The 16,682-nt window shown below is 52.1% G+C and overlaps 1 protein-coding gene across 1 annotated transcript in view; it reads left to right on the top strand.

Moving 5' to 3' along the window:
• Positions 1 to 385: 385 nt before the first annotated feature.
• EPHA8 (EPH receptor A8) overlaps positions 386 to 16,682 on the top strand; it is a 39,322-nt gene continuing 23,025 nt past the window's right edge. The window contains exons 1-2 of the mRNA XM_048967582.1: positions 386 to 726; positions 12,525 to 12,589. Coding sequence (XP_048823539.1) covers positions 642 to 726; positions 12,525 to 12,589 — 150 coding nt within the window. The 5' untranslated portion in view covers positions 386 to 641. The remainder of the gene's footprint in view (positions 727 to 12,524; positions 12,590 to 16,682) is intronic.

The raw sequence follows: 16,682 nt of genomic DNA, 5'->3' as shown, positions 1-16,682 counted from the left end.
CCCAGGCTCTGTTTTGATGTGGCACAGAGGCAGGGGCTTGGCTGTCTCCTTGGGCCCTGGATGTGCGAGGGGAACACATGCAATAGGTTCTCATCTTCCCTGTGCACCAGAACTGAAGAGCAATCCCACCTCCCCTTCTGCCTGATCCTGACCAAGCTTGTGCCCCCTGTTTTGCCAGCCGAAGGGGAAACCTCTGAGCAACTCTGTCCCCTCTGACAGCCAATCCATCCCACGGGCCGGGACAGGAGGCACGGCCACAGCACCGGGCTGGAGGTTCGGCTTTCACAGCAGCGGAGTGGAGCCACAAAAGGGGGACGGCGGGGAGCACAGCGTCAAGAGACGGGGGGGACGGCCGGGGGGGGGAGCGGGAGCCCGTGGTCGGGATGCTCCGGCTGGGTCCAGCGTGTGCGTGCGGAGCGGGAAGGGGGGCTCGCTGCAGAGCCCACCCACCCCATTGGCTTGCGAGCGGTGACAGGCAGGCTGCGCCCTCCCCGCCGAGCCGCTCGCCTGTGTGGATGCGAGCAATGTGCGCAAAGTGCCTTTGCATGAGCCGGCGTGTGCCGTAGCTCCGGGCGCTCGATCGCAAAGGTGCCGAGACCACCGCGGCAGCCCCATCCCGCAGCCGGCGGCCCCACCGGACCATGGCATGGGCACAGGGGGACCTGACGTCCTCGCTCTCCATCGTCATCGCTTTGGCTGCCTGCCTGTCTGCCACCACCAGTGAAGGTAGGACGTGAGGTGGCCCCGGTGCCGTGGGGCAGCGTTTGGGGGGGATCGTGGCTGTGGGTTTGGATGTGTCAGTGGGGTTTGTGGTCAGGAGGATCTCTGCTGGTCTTTGCCTCTCCCTGCTCTCAGGGGAGCAGAGCCGGGCTCCTGCCTGCCTGAGTTTGCTGCTCCTGGAGCTTCTGCACTGTGGCTAAACTTCGGAGCTGGGCAGGACTCGATCTCTGCAGCAACACCTGGGAGCTCTGCCCGGCCTTCCCCCGCGAGGGCTCTGCTGCAGCACGCAGGGGTGGCTGTGCTGGGAGCTGGGGCCGTGCAGACCAGCTGAGCTGTGGCTGTGGTGTCAGCTCAAGGTGTGCTGGTGGGGCCGCGGGGTGGGCGAGGGAGGGCTGTGCAGGGGGTGCATGCGGGAGCGGGCGGTGGGAGCTGGAAGGGCTCAGGTGGGAAACTTGTGGCGAGGGAAAGGGCTGTGAACTTCCGAAGTGGGAAGCAGGGATTGGGGCAGGGACCCTCTGCCAGGATCTTGGTGTCGGTGCTGACAGGCCTGCACCTGGCTCCCGGCTGTGCTCAGCCCCAGCCCATGCCGGCCTTGCAACCACCGGCTCAGGCCCCCTCGGTACGGCAGCGCTGCTCCCGCTGCCTGTCATCCGCTCGCTCGTCTCCTTCCGTGCTGGCAGTGGTGTGACTGCTTCCCAGGGCTGCTGATCTTCATCACCCGGAGATCTGCTGTTCCCACTCCCAAGCGTGTCCTTGGCACTGGCAGCAGCATCCTTCCTCCCTTCTGCTACGCCCGACAGCCGCAGCGAGCCTGGTGCCGATGTCCCTGCCGTGATGGTGGTGGCATCCCTCCCTTCTCCTTGCTGCAGCTCTGATGTCCTCCTGCCACACTGAGGCCCACGGGCTGCTTCATGCCCTTAGCAGCGCCCAGCAGGACTGGCTTCCTGCTGCCATCTTCCAACACGCAGCCCTACCTCCCCTCCCAGCCGTCATCTCTTCCTTACCTGTGTTACCCATTTTTAGCTCTCTGTTACTCCTACCCCTGCATCCCTGCACTTCTGCTCATTTCCCACTGGCTTTCCTTCCTGCCCTTGCCTCAGGCTCTCGCTGCTGGAGATGGGCTTTGTGGGATGAGGAGTGGACCCCAGCCCCCCAACCCCCTGCTCCGTGCTGCTGCCCATGCTCAGGGCCCTGTGCTCCCCCAGGCTCCCAGCGTTGGCACAGGGAGCTCCGAGCAGAGCAGCCAGCCTGACCTCATCTCACCCTGGCCATGGGCAGAGCACGAGAGGGGAGCCAGACACTGACCTTTGGCTGCCCCTACTCTTACTGCTGTCCTTGCGCCTGCCCCAAAGCAAAGGCAAAATGCAGATGTGCAAAGTGCGGGCCCTGGCTGTGCTGTGAGCAGGGTCAGGGCCTCCTGTAATGATGTCTGTGCTGCGGTGGGTTTTGTGGGGTCTGCGGGGATACCTGGGTCCCAAACGTGGGAAGACTGGGGCTTTCCCCAGGATATTTGGAGAAGAAAGCTAATGTGCGGGGTGAGGGATGTGCAGGGCTCTGGGGGGGATGCGGCAGATGGGGTCTGGGCTGGGGGGGGTGGGCAAGGCAGTGGGATGGCATCAGGAGGACGTGTGGGATCCTGCAGTGGTGTCCCTCCGTATTCCCCAAAGAAATCCGCATTTCCACCATCCTGAGCACGGCTCCATGGCGGTGCAGAAAGATTCTGCATCAGCTGGGCCCAACCAAAGGGGCAGAGAAGCATTCACAGTGCTGGCTGTGTGGCACGCAGCAGTGCAGGGCACTGGGTCAGAAGGACAACACTGCCTGCACCAGGGCTGCTGTGGGGCTGCAGGTTGAGGCTGGCATAGGGCTGATACGGCCTTGCAGCCTCCTGCCTGTGCTGGGCTTCAAAGAATCCTAGAATCACAATTTGGAAGGGATCCATAAGGATCACAGAGTCAACTTCTGGCTCCACACAAAACCACCTAAAAATCAGAACATAAAAAAAACGTAACCCTACAGCACATGCCCACAGCCAGGGCAACCAGGGTGCTTGCCATGGCCATGATCACACATGGTTACTCAAACCTAACTCCAACCCTGACCCCAAACCTAACCCTAACTCTAACCCCAGCCCTAATCCGAGCCCTAGACCTAGCCTTGAATCTGTAACCATAACTTTAACCTAACCCCATCATTATCCCTAACCGTAACCCAAACCACAACCAGAACCCCAACTGTAACCATAGCCATAACTCCAACCCCAAGAGCTCATAAAGCCTTTCTCTTCCCTGCAAAGCTGTTTTTTTGTGGTTTTTTTGTGTGTTTTTTTTTGTTTTATTTTTTGTTTTTTCCCCAGGATGTTTCAAGCTATTAATTTTTTAATTCCATTTACTCATGGTTTTTTTTTGTTGTTTTTTTTTTTTTCGCAGTCAGTATCATGGGAAAGGGAGCAGGCAGTAAGTGGGGATCGCAGGTCTATGGGAAATCCCCACAGCTTGGTGTGCTGATCATTGCAAAATAGATTGAAAGCCAAAACTCAGGTATTTTGTGGGGAAGAGAAAATCTGAAGGGTACTGAATGGTCTCAGTGGGAAAGACTTGGAAAAACTCAAAAAAAAAAAAAAAAATTTGTTTGAAATTGTTGTATTGCTTTGCATCTAAAAAAAGTTGTAATAATGCATATAATAATTCGGAAATAGTGAGATATTGAGAGTATAAACACTGAGTTGTGAAGGAGAAAGCATTCGTGATATTTTACATGACATCACGCATCGAAGTTAAATAACAGAAAACAAAATATCTTTGCTGTGTTGAAACAGAGCAGAAATTGCCACAATTTCGAGCTTGGTGCGCGCGTGGCAGAATTGTGTTTTCTGCTGGAAAATGGCCCTTCACATCCCGCTGTGGGGCTGGGTCTGATCCCGCTCACTGTGGGGCTGACGTGGTGGGGGACCACGGGGTTTTGGGGCACGTAGGGAGCGTGGGGAATGGTGGGAGGTAGAGGATGGAGCAGCATCACCTCCGAAATGGCTGAACGTGCGGGAGGAGGGAAAACGTGTGGCAGGGGAGGGAAAAAAAAGAAAAAGGAAGAATTGGACAAAAAATAAATAGATAAGGTGGGGTTCTGGATTTGTGCAAACAGAGGGGAGAGGGAGAGCGGCCACGGGTGGTGGAGATCCTCGCTGGTGGTGATGGAGGAGGAGGATGGGAAAACCCAACGTTTCCCCTTCGCCGCCGCAACTGGGGCCGCCGCGCGGCGCCGAGGAGGGTTTGTGCCAATCTCCTCTGCTAATCTCCCGATTGTAATCTCATTAATTGCCCCTCTGCTCAAACAGAAAAAAAAAAGAAAAAAAAAAGGTAAAACTCATCCGTGCCTTTATTCAGCGCTCCTTTGCCAACCCTTCTGCGGCAGCGCCGAAGTCGGGGCTGCGGGCAAGCAGAGCGCTGAAAGGCAGAGGAAATCCTTTCGCAGTTGTGAAAAGACTTTGAGGACGCTCTGCTCCTCAGTGGGAATGGGAAACGAGAGGGTTTTGGTGAGCGCCGACGTTGGGCGGAGGTGGCGGGGTTGGAGGGGCGCCGCTTCGAGGTGGGGAGCGGATTCTGGTTGTGTTTAGAAAATAGGAATAAATCAGGTTTGTCAAGGCATAATTTTGGGGTTTTTTTGTTTGTTTGTTTGTTTGCACGCAGAATGCTGCTGGAAAGCCAACACTGTGAGTGTGGTGTGACTGTCAGAGGGCTGAGGGGTGCTCCTATCCCCGCCTTTATTTCCTGTGCTCCTACTTTACCAAACTTCTGGAAAAAGCAAACGCCAAAATTTGCAGGAAAAATTTGCGGTGCACAAAATGCGCTTCCTTTCTGTCTGTGTTTGTTGTTGTTTTTTGTTTGTTTTTTTTTTAAACCACATCCTCAAATCTTTATTTCCCGAAGTACTGAAGGGCTTCACGTACAGCGAAAGCAAACGGGAGCCCATTTTGGTGAGGGCAGAAATGGATCTGATGAATCCAGATCAAAGTATGGCAGGAAAAAGCGATCCATCCCTGCAGGAAGGGAACAGGGAAGGAAATCCCTGTTTATTTATTTATTTATCTGTCTCTCTATCTATCTATTTATTTATTTATTTAGGATTGATGAAAAATTACTGGAGAGAGAAGGCAAAAAAAAATAATAATAATAAAAAAATTTCCTAAAAAGAAACGGAACGAAAGGAAAGGAACGCCCGTAGCTGCTGAGGCAGGAGGGGAGCAGCCGGCGTGGGATTTGTGCTGTGATCCCAATACCTCTGCTCTTTGTTTCGGTCGGGTCCTGCGCCTCGCCGCAGCCCTCGGTGCTCCTTTATCTCCCAATGACTCCATTCATATGATAACTCTATTCTTGCCCTGGTTTTGATAGTTGGTTCTCCTAACCCGGTAGCATGAACAACACTCAAAATTGCTCTCCTGCCCCACAGAAGCAATTAACCCATTCGGCCCCAGGAGTGAGCGGTGGGGTTGTGCAGGTGTATTTCCTGCTAAAAAAACAAACAAAACAGACCAAAACCCCATAAATAATCACCTGCAGGACGTCGTCCTTTCCAGATCCGCTCTGCCCACGCCGATAAACGCCAGCAGATTGTGTTTGCCCGCGAAGGTACGCGACATTTATCTGAGATCAGAAAGCAGAACCGTCGCTTTCTTTAATCATTCGTTCCAATGGCTCCGTGGTAAAAATAATTGGACCTTTTCCGTTCGTTTTGTTTTGTTTTGTTTTTTTCCCTGATACAAATTTGTCTGGTTTCACCTTCCGGCCATTGGTTCTTGTTAGGCTTCGCTCGCGCGACCCAAAAGCAACCCATGGCCGCGGTGCCTCGCAACCCTCACAACCAGCCCAGGAGCTCCATAAATCCCTCTCTCAAAGGCTTTTCCTCCATCCTGTGACGCCTGCACCTTCTGCTCCATCTCCACTTTTCCATGTGGAGAATATCGGGTGCCTGAACGGCGCGCGGAGCGCGAGCAGCCGGTTGGGATTGAGCGTTGGGCAACCACCGGCTTCAAGCTTGGTGATTAATTCACCCAGATGATGAAGCCTGATGAGGAGGAGAAGCCTTGCGAGTCTTACAAGGAGGAAATTCTGTTAGGAAATTGCGCTGTAAGATTTTTAGCCTTTAAAAATCATTCCTCACGGGAAGAGCTATTCCGCCCCGTCCACTCCAATGGTTTTAGGATTGGTGTTTTTGTCCATGTTCAGTTTTAGAAAGCGGTTTTTAAGTAAGCGAACTAATTGTCATTAAAGGAATTAGCTTGTTTAAATTAACTCACTGATTAACAAAGAGCTAAACGTGATTTAGACAACGGGTTTGAAACTGAGAGATATCCTCAGAGAAATTAGGAAAAGCATCCAGCAACATCAACTGCTCTCATCCAAACCTGCCCAAGTGATGCAGGTAACCAAGCACACCAGCAAAAATAACACATTTTCTTAATGAATATTCTAGGGAAAAACCTCCAATCTTTGCCAGGACCGCTGGGGTGGAGGAGGCAGTGGGATGATGGGTGCCTGTTGCAGAAGGGATTCTTTTGCTGTTGGGCTGAGCGCATCGGGCCATGTCTGCTGAGTGAATACATTCCCGTTTACTTCTTATTTTATTTTATTTTATTTTATTTTATTTTATTTTATTTTATTTTATTTTATTTTATTTTATTTTATTTTATTTTATTTTATTTTTATTGTATTTTATTTTATTTTATTTTATTTTATTTTATTTTATTTTATTTTATTTTATTTTATTCTTTTAATTTAAAATTCCTAGAGAGATGTCCTGGAGGGGCTATGGCCAAAATCCTCCATCCCGGAGACCTTCAGTGTTTGAATTGACAAGACCCTGAGAAATCTGAATTTCAAGTTGGCTCCGTCTGATGCAGGGGGAGCAACGCAGACCAAGGCTAAAAACCCAAAGCCTTTCCCGTGTTCTGTGACTTCATTTTCAGTTTGTCTGGCTTTGGAAGCCCGGATTTCATGGGGAGCTGGTCACAGCACTGGAAGAAGCCAGCAGGCTGCATGCGGCATCGGTCACTGCGTGGGATGCTCCAAAGGACCCTGTTTGGGGCAGGAGAGGTGGGCAATGCAAAATCCCACACAGGCAGCAGATAGGTGAAGGGGAACATGGTGTGCAGCCGCGGAGTGGAAGTGCTGAGTGAAATTGGGGTTCACTTGGTAGGAGCTCATCCCCCGAGGACAGGTGAAAGTGTGAATTCACTTATACCCAACATATGTGAGAGGAGAGAAGGGCGATTCAGGCTGGTGTAGGCACCACCCCGAAGGATCAAGGGTGGGAATGTCTCCCCCAGGACTGGACACAAGGGCTTGCAGAGCCCTTCCTGATGCTGCTGCCCTTTCCCCATCCTTGCCACGCTCACGCTCCTTCCCTTCACACACATCGGATGTTTCCATGGAGTTCCTCGCCTCCCTGACCTTTCTCACCCCCCTTCCCCAGAGTCTTCCCACCTCCTCCTCGCTCTTCTGCCCTGAATTACAACGAGCCCATCCACCCCGTAGCCCTGCAGTAGCTCCATCCCCTCCGGCCGTGGGCACAACTCTCATATTCCAACATTTCCTATGGGTTCTTTCCATTCAGAGCTGTGTGTGCCACACACCGGGACGTGCACCACTGCCCTGGCTTTAATTTTCTTCCCTAAGCCAGCACGCCCAATTAGCCCCGCTGTCCCACTGCACGCAAGCATCAGCAGCGAGAAACACCAACATTTCATGTCTATATTTTCTCACCTGTATTTTCAAGCAAGAAGGCTGTTTGGCTTTTGATGCTTTTTGTGTTGATCTCTTTCTTTTCCCCTGTCCTTGAATGTCAAGATTTTTAGCCTCGGAAATGCTTTATTCAGAGTGTTTTGTTTTGTTTCTTTTTTTATTATTATTATTATTTCACATTACCTCACGACATCTCAGTACTACCACAGGTTATGCCCTCGCGCTGCATATTATCCTGCTCGATACCATGCAGGGAGGAGGAAGGATCAGGTTGATTATTTTATGTTTAAAACCCGAACCGCAGCTTTTTTTGTTAGCACAGATTGAACAAACAAGCTTTCTTCCTGCATCAAAGTATTTCCTGCTCGTGGTCTATTGAAAAGGGGTGACCCTCTGGGCAGACCTTGCAGGCGTTGCTGCTCCCGACGCAGTAAAAAAACAAAACAAAACAAAAATGATACAAAATTAAATACAGAAAGTTCACAGTGATAATCCAAAGGTCTGACAAGAAATCCTGCGATGGGAACTGGGGCGCGTCCAAACCCAAGCACTGCTTTTTCATGGCAAGAGTTTGAAAATGCTTCTTTCTAATCTATTATTTTCAGCCTCATTTTGGCGTTTCCAGCAAGGTGAAAATCCCATCTTCGTGCTGGGTTTTGGCGAGCTCTTTTCTATTCACCCCCGACGCTTTCCTGCATTTCCTCTCAGGGCAGCAGAGGCCATCGGGTCCTGGTGTGAGCATCGTCCCCGCTGTGTCCCGGGCAGACAAAGCCTGTGCTGGTGCTGACCCACATCCATGGGGCTCAAAATGCCCTGCCCTCGGGCTGGTGTCAGTCTGGAAGTGCTGCTGTCTCAGGAAACGGGAGCCTGAAAACGAAGCGTCCCATCCTGTCTCCCCCCGATGCTCCGAGGCCAGGAGGACACGGCTTTGCAGTGCGATTTTTCCCCCTTCCTCGAGTTTGGAGGGGTCACAACCAGCTATTCAGCGGGCTGGTGGATTAAACAGTGGGATACAAATAGCTGACCCCTCCTGGCCCCACCTGCCCCTCCAACATCCTGCCTGAGATTATGGGACATGAAAGCCGCTGCCTCTTGTTCCCCCCCTGCCAGGGAGCCTCTCCCTGCCCCTTTCCCATAGCCCTGCCGCCATCCCCGCTGAGGGCAGCCCTCCCCACACTGAGCGGATTATGGCCGTGGGGTGCCGTGGGGTGGGCAGAGCCCTTTGGGGTGCACAGGTTGAGCCTCGGGTGGCGGGGAGCCGAAGCGTCCAACCGTACTGCTAAGGGTTTAATTATCAATGCAAAAGGCGTTTTTGTGGGGGGGGGGGGGGGGGGAAGAACCTTGCTGTGAATCTTGGGAGGCCTTTGAAGTTGTGATAGAGAGGAACTGAAGCCCAAGGGAACAGGGCTGCTCCCACTGACCCTTCCTCCCCACGTCTGCGCTACAAAGCCCACTGCCTGGGAGGGAGACCGTGGAGTAATTAGAGCGAGGATCGCAGTGGGTTAACAATTATGAGGGATCTCTGAGCCCTCTTTGGTCCCCCACTGGTTTTCTGGATGCTGAGGCTCAGCACGTCCCCCAATGTGCCGCTGCCCCACCGTGCACCCTGCACTGGGCAGCAGCAGCTCCCACGGCACCGCTCGTGTGCTGGCACTACTGGGCACGGCGATGCAATGTGTTGGTCACCAGCCCAAGTGTTGGGAAGGACTTGGGAGCATTCCCTCTGAAGGGAGGGATATCCGTGGGTAATGGATATGGGGGTGCAGGCAAAACGTGAGTTTCCTGGATGTGAGCTCCTTTATCCCAAGTGGGAACTGGAATTTGGTAGATGTGAATATGGGCATGAATCTGGAGGAGATACGCCTATAAATGTAGATGCGGGTGTGTATAAATAAACACACGTCCACACAAACGTATATCTACTTTCTGGCATACGTATATCTACTTTTTGACATATAAATGCATACACATACATCTACTCTTTGGCTCCTGCACGGATGAGATTGCAGTGTGTGCTAATTGCGCCGCATTACACGGTGCAAATCTTCAAGTCGGTCTCCCTTGCGTGAGACTCCAGCTCAACACCCCAGTTTGAGCCGGGGAAGCAACCTTGCAGCTCTGTAGGTGCTTCCATTCGAACGGGCAATCAGACTTGACAGCTCTTCCATCAGTGCGAGAATTCCCCCTGACACCTCCTGGTGTTTTGGCTCAATACGCCGAGTCAAAGCCAAGGCGCAGAATAGTGGAAATCAAAATGGTGCTCAGGAAGGAAAAAAAAGAGCTTGCAGTTTGAGACTGATACATGCGGACAGTCCATAACATCAAACAGAATTACCCAGCTGTAGGATAGAGGTCTCCCAAACCAGCAGGTTTTCTGAGAAGCATTTCGGCTGAAAGGAGTCCTTTGTGATGGACTTGCTTGCTTGCCCTCCTGCGTCAAGGCCCCAGCCTCCGGGGAAGCGATTGTGGCTGGGACATCACCCACAAGGTGCTGGATAAGGTTCGCAGTTTGGTTCCCAGTTGGACTTTGGGAAGGAGCTCGGGTGAGGAGCCAAGGAGGGCTGTGCAGACTCTGCCAGCTAAGCCAGTGATTCCCTGCAGTTAGGGCTGGAGCTCAGCACCAGGAGCACGGCACGGCTCCCTGCAGTGCTTTGGACCAACCACACTGCAGACCGTGCTTCAGTTTGTCTCAGAGCTCACTGGCAGGGCTGTTGCACCAGTGGACTTCTGTATGCTGAGGCTGACTTCTGAGCACCTGACGGAGCTGTGGGTGTCCCTGTTCTTTGCAGTGGGGTTGGACAAGACAGCCGTTAGGGTCCCTTCCAACTCAAACCATTCTGTGATTCTGTATCTGAGCACGGCATGCAGTAGTGCTGCTAGGCAGGTCCTCATGTGCACAGCCTCATGTTTGCTCTATAGGAACTTAATGTGAGAGCCCTGTGTCAGAGAATGCCTTCCTGTTTGTGCAGTGACCACTGCAGTGGGCTTAACGTGTCAGACCCCTGTATGCGCTTTGCAGAAACGCTTTCTATGGAATAAAGAAATATCTTAGCCCTCTTCCTGCAAAGAGCCACGAGTAATCCGCTCCACAGGAGTGCTGCAGGGAACGCGTGCTTATGCAGTGCTGTGCAGCAAAGCACCTGAAAGAAGGCTAACCTAAACCTAAGCCTGACCTTAAGCCTAAAGCCAAGTCTAAACCAACTCTAACCCTAAGCCTAACCCAACCATGACCCTAACCATAACTCTAACCATAGCCATAACCCCAACCATGAGCCTAACCCTAACCATAACTCTTAACATATAACAAGCCTAAACATAACCTTAGCCACGACCCTAACCCTAACCATAACCACAACTCTCAGTATATGATCTGGCTCCATGCGTGTCTGTCTCAGAGCTGTTATTCCAGCACTGGGGAACATCCCACCATGGGGCTGCATGCTCCGACTCCACTCTGCGCCCCACGCTGCAGCGCTGTGACCAACCCTGGTGCTCCTGGAGCCCGTTCTGCAGCGAGCTGCAGGCGTGCCCAGCTTCGTGCATCGCAGCGTGGGAATAAGGGCATGGAGACAGCGGGGGGAGCGGGGCCGTGAACGCAGCCCTGCTCACGGCTGTCCTGCCGAGGGTCGTCGGCACCGTGCTCCAGCACGGAGAGCAGGGAAACTCCGCAGCCCGGGCTCCTGCTGGGCGAATTACCCAGGGAAAATAGGCAGAAAATCTTCAGATTAACAATAACAAATAAAAATGGATTTGAGATCTCCGAGGTAATTACTCCGTGCTGAGGGCAAGGGGCCTCTCTAGCAGTGGGAGCAGCGCCTTGCAGCGAGCAGAGGGGCTCGGCCTGCTGTTGGGCCAATGAAGTCACACAAGAAACCCTGGAAATTCTTTCAAATTGTTCTGCTAACATTAATAAATGCCTCAAAAGCTCCTAATCTGCTCTGTCAGGAGCATGACGTCCGGGTGTTTCACAGCCAGCTCACGTCCCTGCTTCCTTCTCCCCCCTTTCCTTCCCTGCCTGGTAATCGTAAATGGAAGTGGCACCCGTTCCTACAGCTGCTGGGGCCCACTTTGTGCAGAGCCCGGCCTCTGGTGGGGCTGCAGCTGTGGTCCCCATGTGCCCCGTCCCACCGTGACAGCCGCCGAGGCCACCTTCCCTCCAGAGCCTGGAGGTGCAGATGGGATGCAGGGCAGAGCCTCGTTCCCCATGTGGACCTTAGGACCAGGCTGAAGGGACGAGGGAGATTTAAGTTAGATGAAGAGGAGAGATTTAGGTTAGATTTTGGAGGGAATTTTTTTATTCAGAGGATGGTGAGGCCCTGGCAGTGCTGCCCAGAGCTGTGGGTGCCCTGTCCCTGCAGGTGCCCAAGGCCGTGGATGAGCCCTGAGCAGCCTGAGCTGGTGGGGAGCAGCCAGCCCATGGCTGGCAGGTAGGGCTGAATAATCTTTAAGCTCCCCTCCGACCCAACCATTCTGTGGTTCTATGATTCCATATCATTACCTCTGGCTCCTATTGGCAGAAGGGTTTTTGGAAGTTTGACTTTGATGGGGCTCCAGAGTGGATGTGCAGAAGCGAATGCCCCAGTTGTGCTGGCACTGGCTCAGGTGGGGATGGTAGAGAACATGGCACTTCTGGCTTTCATTTCCCAAGCTCCTCCTGCTCTGCATCCCCACTGACCCATTGTTTGCAGCCCCTCATCTTCGAAATCACAGAATGATGGAATCACGGAAGGGCTTAGGTTGGAGGGGACATTAAAGACCATCCAGCTCCAAACCCCTGCCATGAGCTGGTTGCCAACCACCAGATCAGGATGCCCAGGGCCCCATCCAACCCAAAAGACTACACTGCTTTCTCTTGTGACCACAGCCCAACTCTGCTGCATACCAGCAGCTCTGGGGAGCAGCATTTCTTGCCATTGAACTGAGCTACAGCCAGATGGGTCTCTGTCGCTAACTGCAAGGTGTCCCACGATGGGTGAATGAGGAGGGGTCAGTTGTGGTGCTTTGTTTCCCCTGCTCCCACCGTAGAGCAAGCTTTCTAACACAGCATTTTGTTCCTGTGTTTTCCAGTGAACTTGCTTGACACGTCAACGATGCCAGGGGACTGGGGTTGGCTGACCTATCCCTCACATGGGGTAAGTATGAAGCAGCTGCTGAGGGATGCAGCATGGGTGGACCAGGCTGTGTGTGAACAGGCCCTGAGATTATTCACACCTCCCAGGGAACTCAAGAGATGGGTTGCCCTGTGAAGTGTCTTGGTCACCGCTGTGCTGGGACAGCGTCTGGATTTTCCTCCAAAATGACCAGAAAGGTTTGAAGGGTTGGTAATCGGTGGAGTTTGATGTAGGAGCTGAGCAAACAGGGCAGGGGAGCACCCACAGCAGCTGAATCCTTATGGGGTATAAAGGCACAGCCCAATGGTGTGGCCAGGAGGGGTTTGGGGCCATCAACCCCATCCTCCCCATGTTCTCCCTTTGCTCCCATTTCCACGGCCAGGTTTTCCTGCTGCAGCAGCTTTCTGCAAACTGTAAATGTCAGTTTCAGATGGCAGTGACCTGGCTGTAAGGCCTTTTTCCATTTACTGAGTGAGCAGAAACAATTCCATAAATACAGGCAGGACCAACTGCGAGGCACGGTGTGGCATCCTGCGCACACAGAATGTGCCAAGTCGGGATGCCTTACCCAGCTTGTGCTGCTGCATTGGTTTTTCATGTCCACTCTTTTTTATCCCCTCTCTGAACTAAATGGTGCTAATCTTTTCAATTCCACCTCCTACAGAAATCTTCCCAGGCCTCTAATCATTTTCATTGATCTGTTGCCTGAGACTTTTAGTCCTTGTGCTGTCTGTTTGAGAAGGAGTGATCAGAACTGTGAGTTCATAATAGGAACAGGGATAAGATTTATATCAGATATTATCATACATGTAAATATATTAAATCATTAACTCAGCTCTAATTTTGGCAGTTACAGTGATGACTGTTGTAGAAATATAATAGATACAAGCCCTAGGTAAGTCATGGGGTAACACTCCTCTCCACTTACCCCATGCTTTTGCCCAGCTCATGGCCTTACAGTGGAGAAGAGAACCGTGCAGCTCTGTGAAAATTCCCTTGAACACCTCCAAGGAGGATTCCTGAGATTTGATGTGACATTCTTGCACTAATAACTTCCTATGTCTTTTTCCAGCTGGTTGGAAGAATTTAGTCGCAGAAAGAGGGGGGATGCACTGGCACAGGACCAGGGAGATGGTGGGGTCACCATCCTTGGAGGTGTCCAAGGAGAGTGTAGATGGTAGATGTGGTACTCAGGGACGTGGCTTAGTGGGCAATATTGGTGGTAGGTGGACAGTTGGACTGGATGATTTCAGAGATCTTTTTCAGAGTCAATGATTTTATGATTCTGAGTTTTAATGGCTCATCTGAACACCTATCTGGACTTACTCTTTCTCCATGGACATTCCATGGCATTGCATCATCCTGGAAGAGCATCTCATTTCTTTACTCTCCTGGAGTCCTCTAACTCCAAGTGCTTTATTTTGGGCAGTAACTTTGCACTTGGTACCAACGGCCATCACCACAAATGGAGGCAGGAGGTGGGTGACCCATAACTTTGTAGCTTGTGCCCACCTGGATCCAAGCCTGGCGTCTGGGAAAGGGCTGGATGCCTGATGGTGGGGGACCCCTCTTGCTTTGGGATTTCTCTGCTCTATCCAGGTGTGCATCCTTTGCTGTACCCTCCTGCTGAGGGATGGCATCACTGGCCCTAACCCTGGCTGAAGGCCCCCTTGTGTTTCCTTTACCCCCTTCTCCATTCCCCTTTCCTGTGTGAGCCATGGGCCACCACATGAAATCATGGAGAGGTGGGGTGGGAAAAGACATTAAGAACCTTACAGGAATGCTTTTCCTCTCCGAGTTTGCCTTGCCCAAGCAGGGTGGAGGAACACGGGCTGAGAGCCCTTGGTGCAGCGGAGGCTCAGCAGCACTGCTGGCCCCAGGGAGTGCCAAGCCATCAGGGAGCCATGCGTGGCCTGTTTTGACATTTCCTCTTGCCAGATAATCGTCTGAGGGGTAATTGGCTGTAATAGCTGCTCAGGGGTTTAATTGCGTCCCCCCCTCACCTCCACCCCAAGACACGTGCAGTAAGCAGAAGGGTCACCGGGAGCATCCCCATCCTGCAGGCTGCAGCTCCTCTCAATTATGCCTTCAAAGGGCTCCCAGGAGCTTTGCAGCCCGCTCCATCCCCAGAACAATTCCTTCGCATTGAAAATTAGACTCTTATCACTGCTGTCAAAGAGGCTGCCTCTGCCCTCCCGTGCCTCCGGTATGCCAGCTCTTTCCAGCAAAGTGCCCCAGTGCCCCAGTGCCCTTCTCTCCCCTCTCCTTGCCTGGCACATGACCTGCTGGATCAGAGGGATCCTGATCGGCCCCTTTGCAAATTGCTTTTCTACTGACTAATTAAAATGCTGATGAGATAAGTCAACATATTATTAATAATTATTGTATCGTCTACTTTGATTTACAAAGTCAAACAGGAAATGATTTTTGTTCAGGCACAGGATATCTAAAGAGCTTGAGAGATGCCTTGCAAAAGCTAATTATAATGGGAGAACCTCGAGCACTGGGGAAAGGCCCCCACACTGCCCCTTGGCCCCATACTTCCACCCCACAGCCCTCCCCAGATGTGAGCTCCATGCTGTGCCTTTGCTCTGAGCTCACGCTGCTCAAACCGTGCGTATGCACCTGACATTCCAACACCATATGGGGTCCCAGCTGCTTCCTTGGAACTCTACAAGACACTGGGACTCTGTCATCTACCCATGGCCTCCTCTCCTTACTCACTTTGGTGTCCTTGTGTCATTTCCACGAGTAACTCTTCCAACCCAGAGCCTTTCTACCAGCATGTTACAGCTGTGATGAAACCCATTTTCTATAAAAAAGGAAAGTGTAGGTGTAGAACGTTGCAAGGCAAAGATTTAAGCTAGTAATTGAGATAAAAGCTCATCTCCCAGTGCTTGTTCAGTGAACGCTGTGTTATTGCTAATTCCCCAGAGGCTGGTCACTACCAGGAGTTAATCACCGGCAGCGAAGCTCAGAGTAGTTAGCTGCCAAACAAATCCCTCCTCAGCCATAGCAGTGACTGATTTCAGGGGATTATCTCCATTAACGCCCCCCATCTAATGATTTATAGCCGCAATAATGTCCTTCTCTATTTTCTCTCCTGGTGACAGCAGTGTGAGGGCCTTGGTAGCTCCTGGTAAACGCTGCAGCTCAGAGCTTGCTTCGGGATGAGGGGAAGTGCTAGGAGTCCTGGTGGCAGCAAAAGGTTTGCAGTGCTAAGAGGACTCTGCAACCCTCCCCTAAGCCATTCCAGGGCCATGAGGGCATTGTCCCTTGGACTCCACGGCCAACACATCAGCACTGTGGGGCGACAAGAGGCTGAATCCCCCTTTGGAAATGCAGCCTCTCCTTACTTGAGCCCCTCCACTTCTCCTCCTCCTCATTCTCTCTCCTCCTCACCGCGTCGCAGAGGCCCTGGGAGACTTCTAAGTCCTTGCTCAGCCGCCCAGATATCTACTGTTTGCATCTTTTCCCTTTCATAATCTGGCAATTTTTTTTTTTTTATATAACTCGTGTTGACTTTAATTTAAACTATTAGGCAAGCCTCTGCATACAGATGTGGTTGCGTTCCCCCCCCCAGCACGCACACATACGTGTGCTCACCACGTTAATTATGATGTCCTCATTTCCGTCTCGCTGGGGGATCTTATCTCAGAGATGGGGCTGGGCTAAGCTTCCTTTAAGAAAAGACGTTTCAAACTGGCAGCCGCTGGGAAAATGTGGCTGTGGCATCTGAGCTACTGGTGTATGTGGCCCTGCCTTTCTCTGTGTGTTTCCTCTGCTGGCAGAGCACTTCCCTGATGGGTCCAGTCCAGCAGCACTGCATGACACACCATGGCAATGAGCTGGGTGAAAAGAAACGTGAGAAGGTTCAACGAGAGTGAGTGTAGAGTCCTACACCTGGGGAAGAAAATCTGCATGTAGCAGTGCAGTGGGTTGTGCTGCTGTAAAGGAGCTCTGTGGAGAAGGTATGGGTGTCCCGGGGGTCCAGAAAGTCAATGGTGTCCTGGTTGACCAACAGTTGACCAGCAGTTGACCAACAGTTGAGCAAAAGGGTGGTCATATGAGCCAGCAGCATGCCCTGGTGGCCAACGATATCCTGGGGTGCATC

Source organism: Lagopus muta, chromosome 21 (genome assembly GCF_023343835.1).
Source record: "Lagopus muta isolate bLagMut1 chromosome 21, bLagMut1 primary, whole genome shotgun sequence".
Classification (NCBI taxonomy): Eukaryota; Metazoa; Chordata; class Aves; order Galliformes; family Phasianidae; genus Lagopus; species Lagopus muta.
This window is presented reverse-complemented; position numbering and strand designations above follow the sequence as displayed.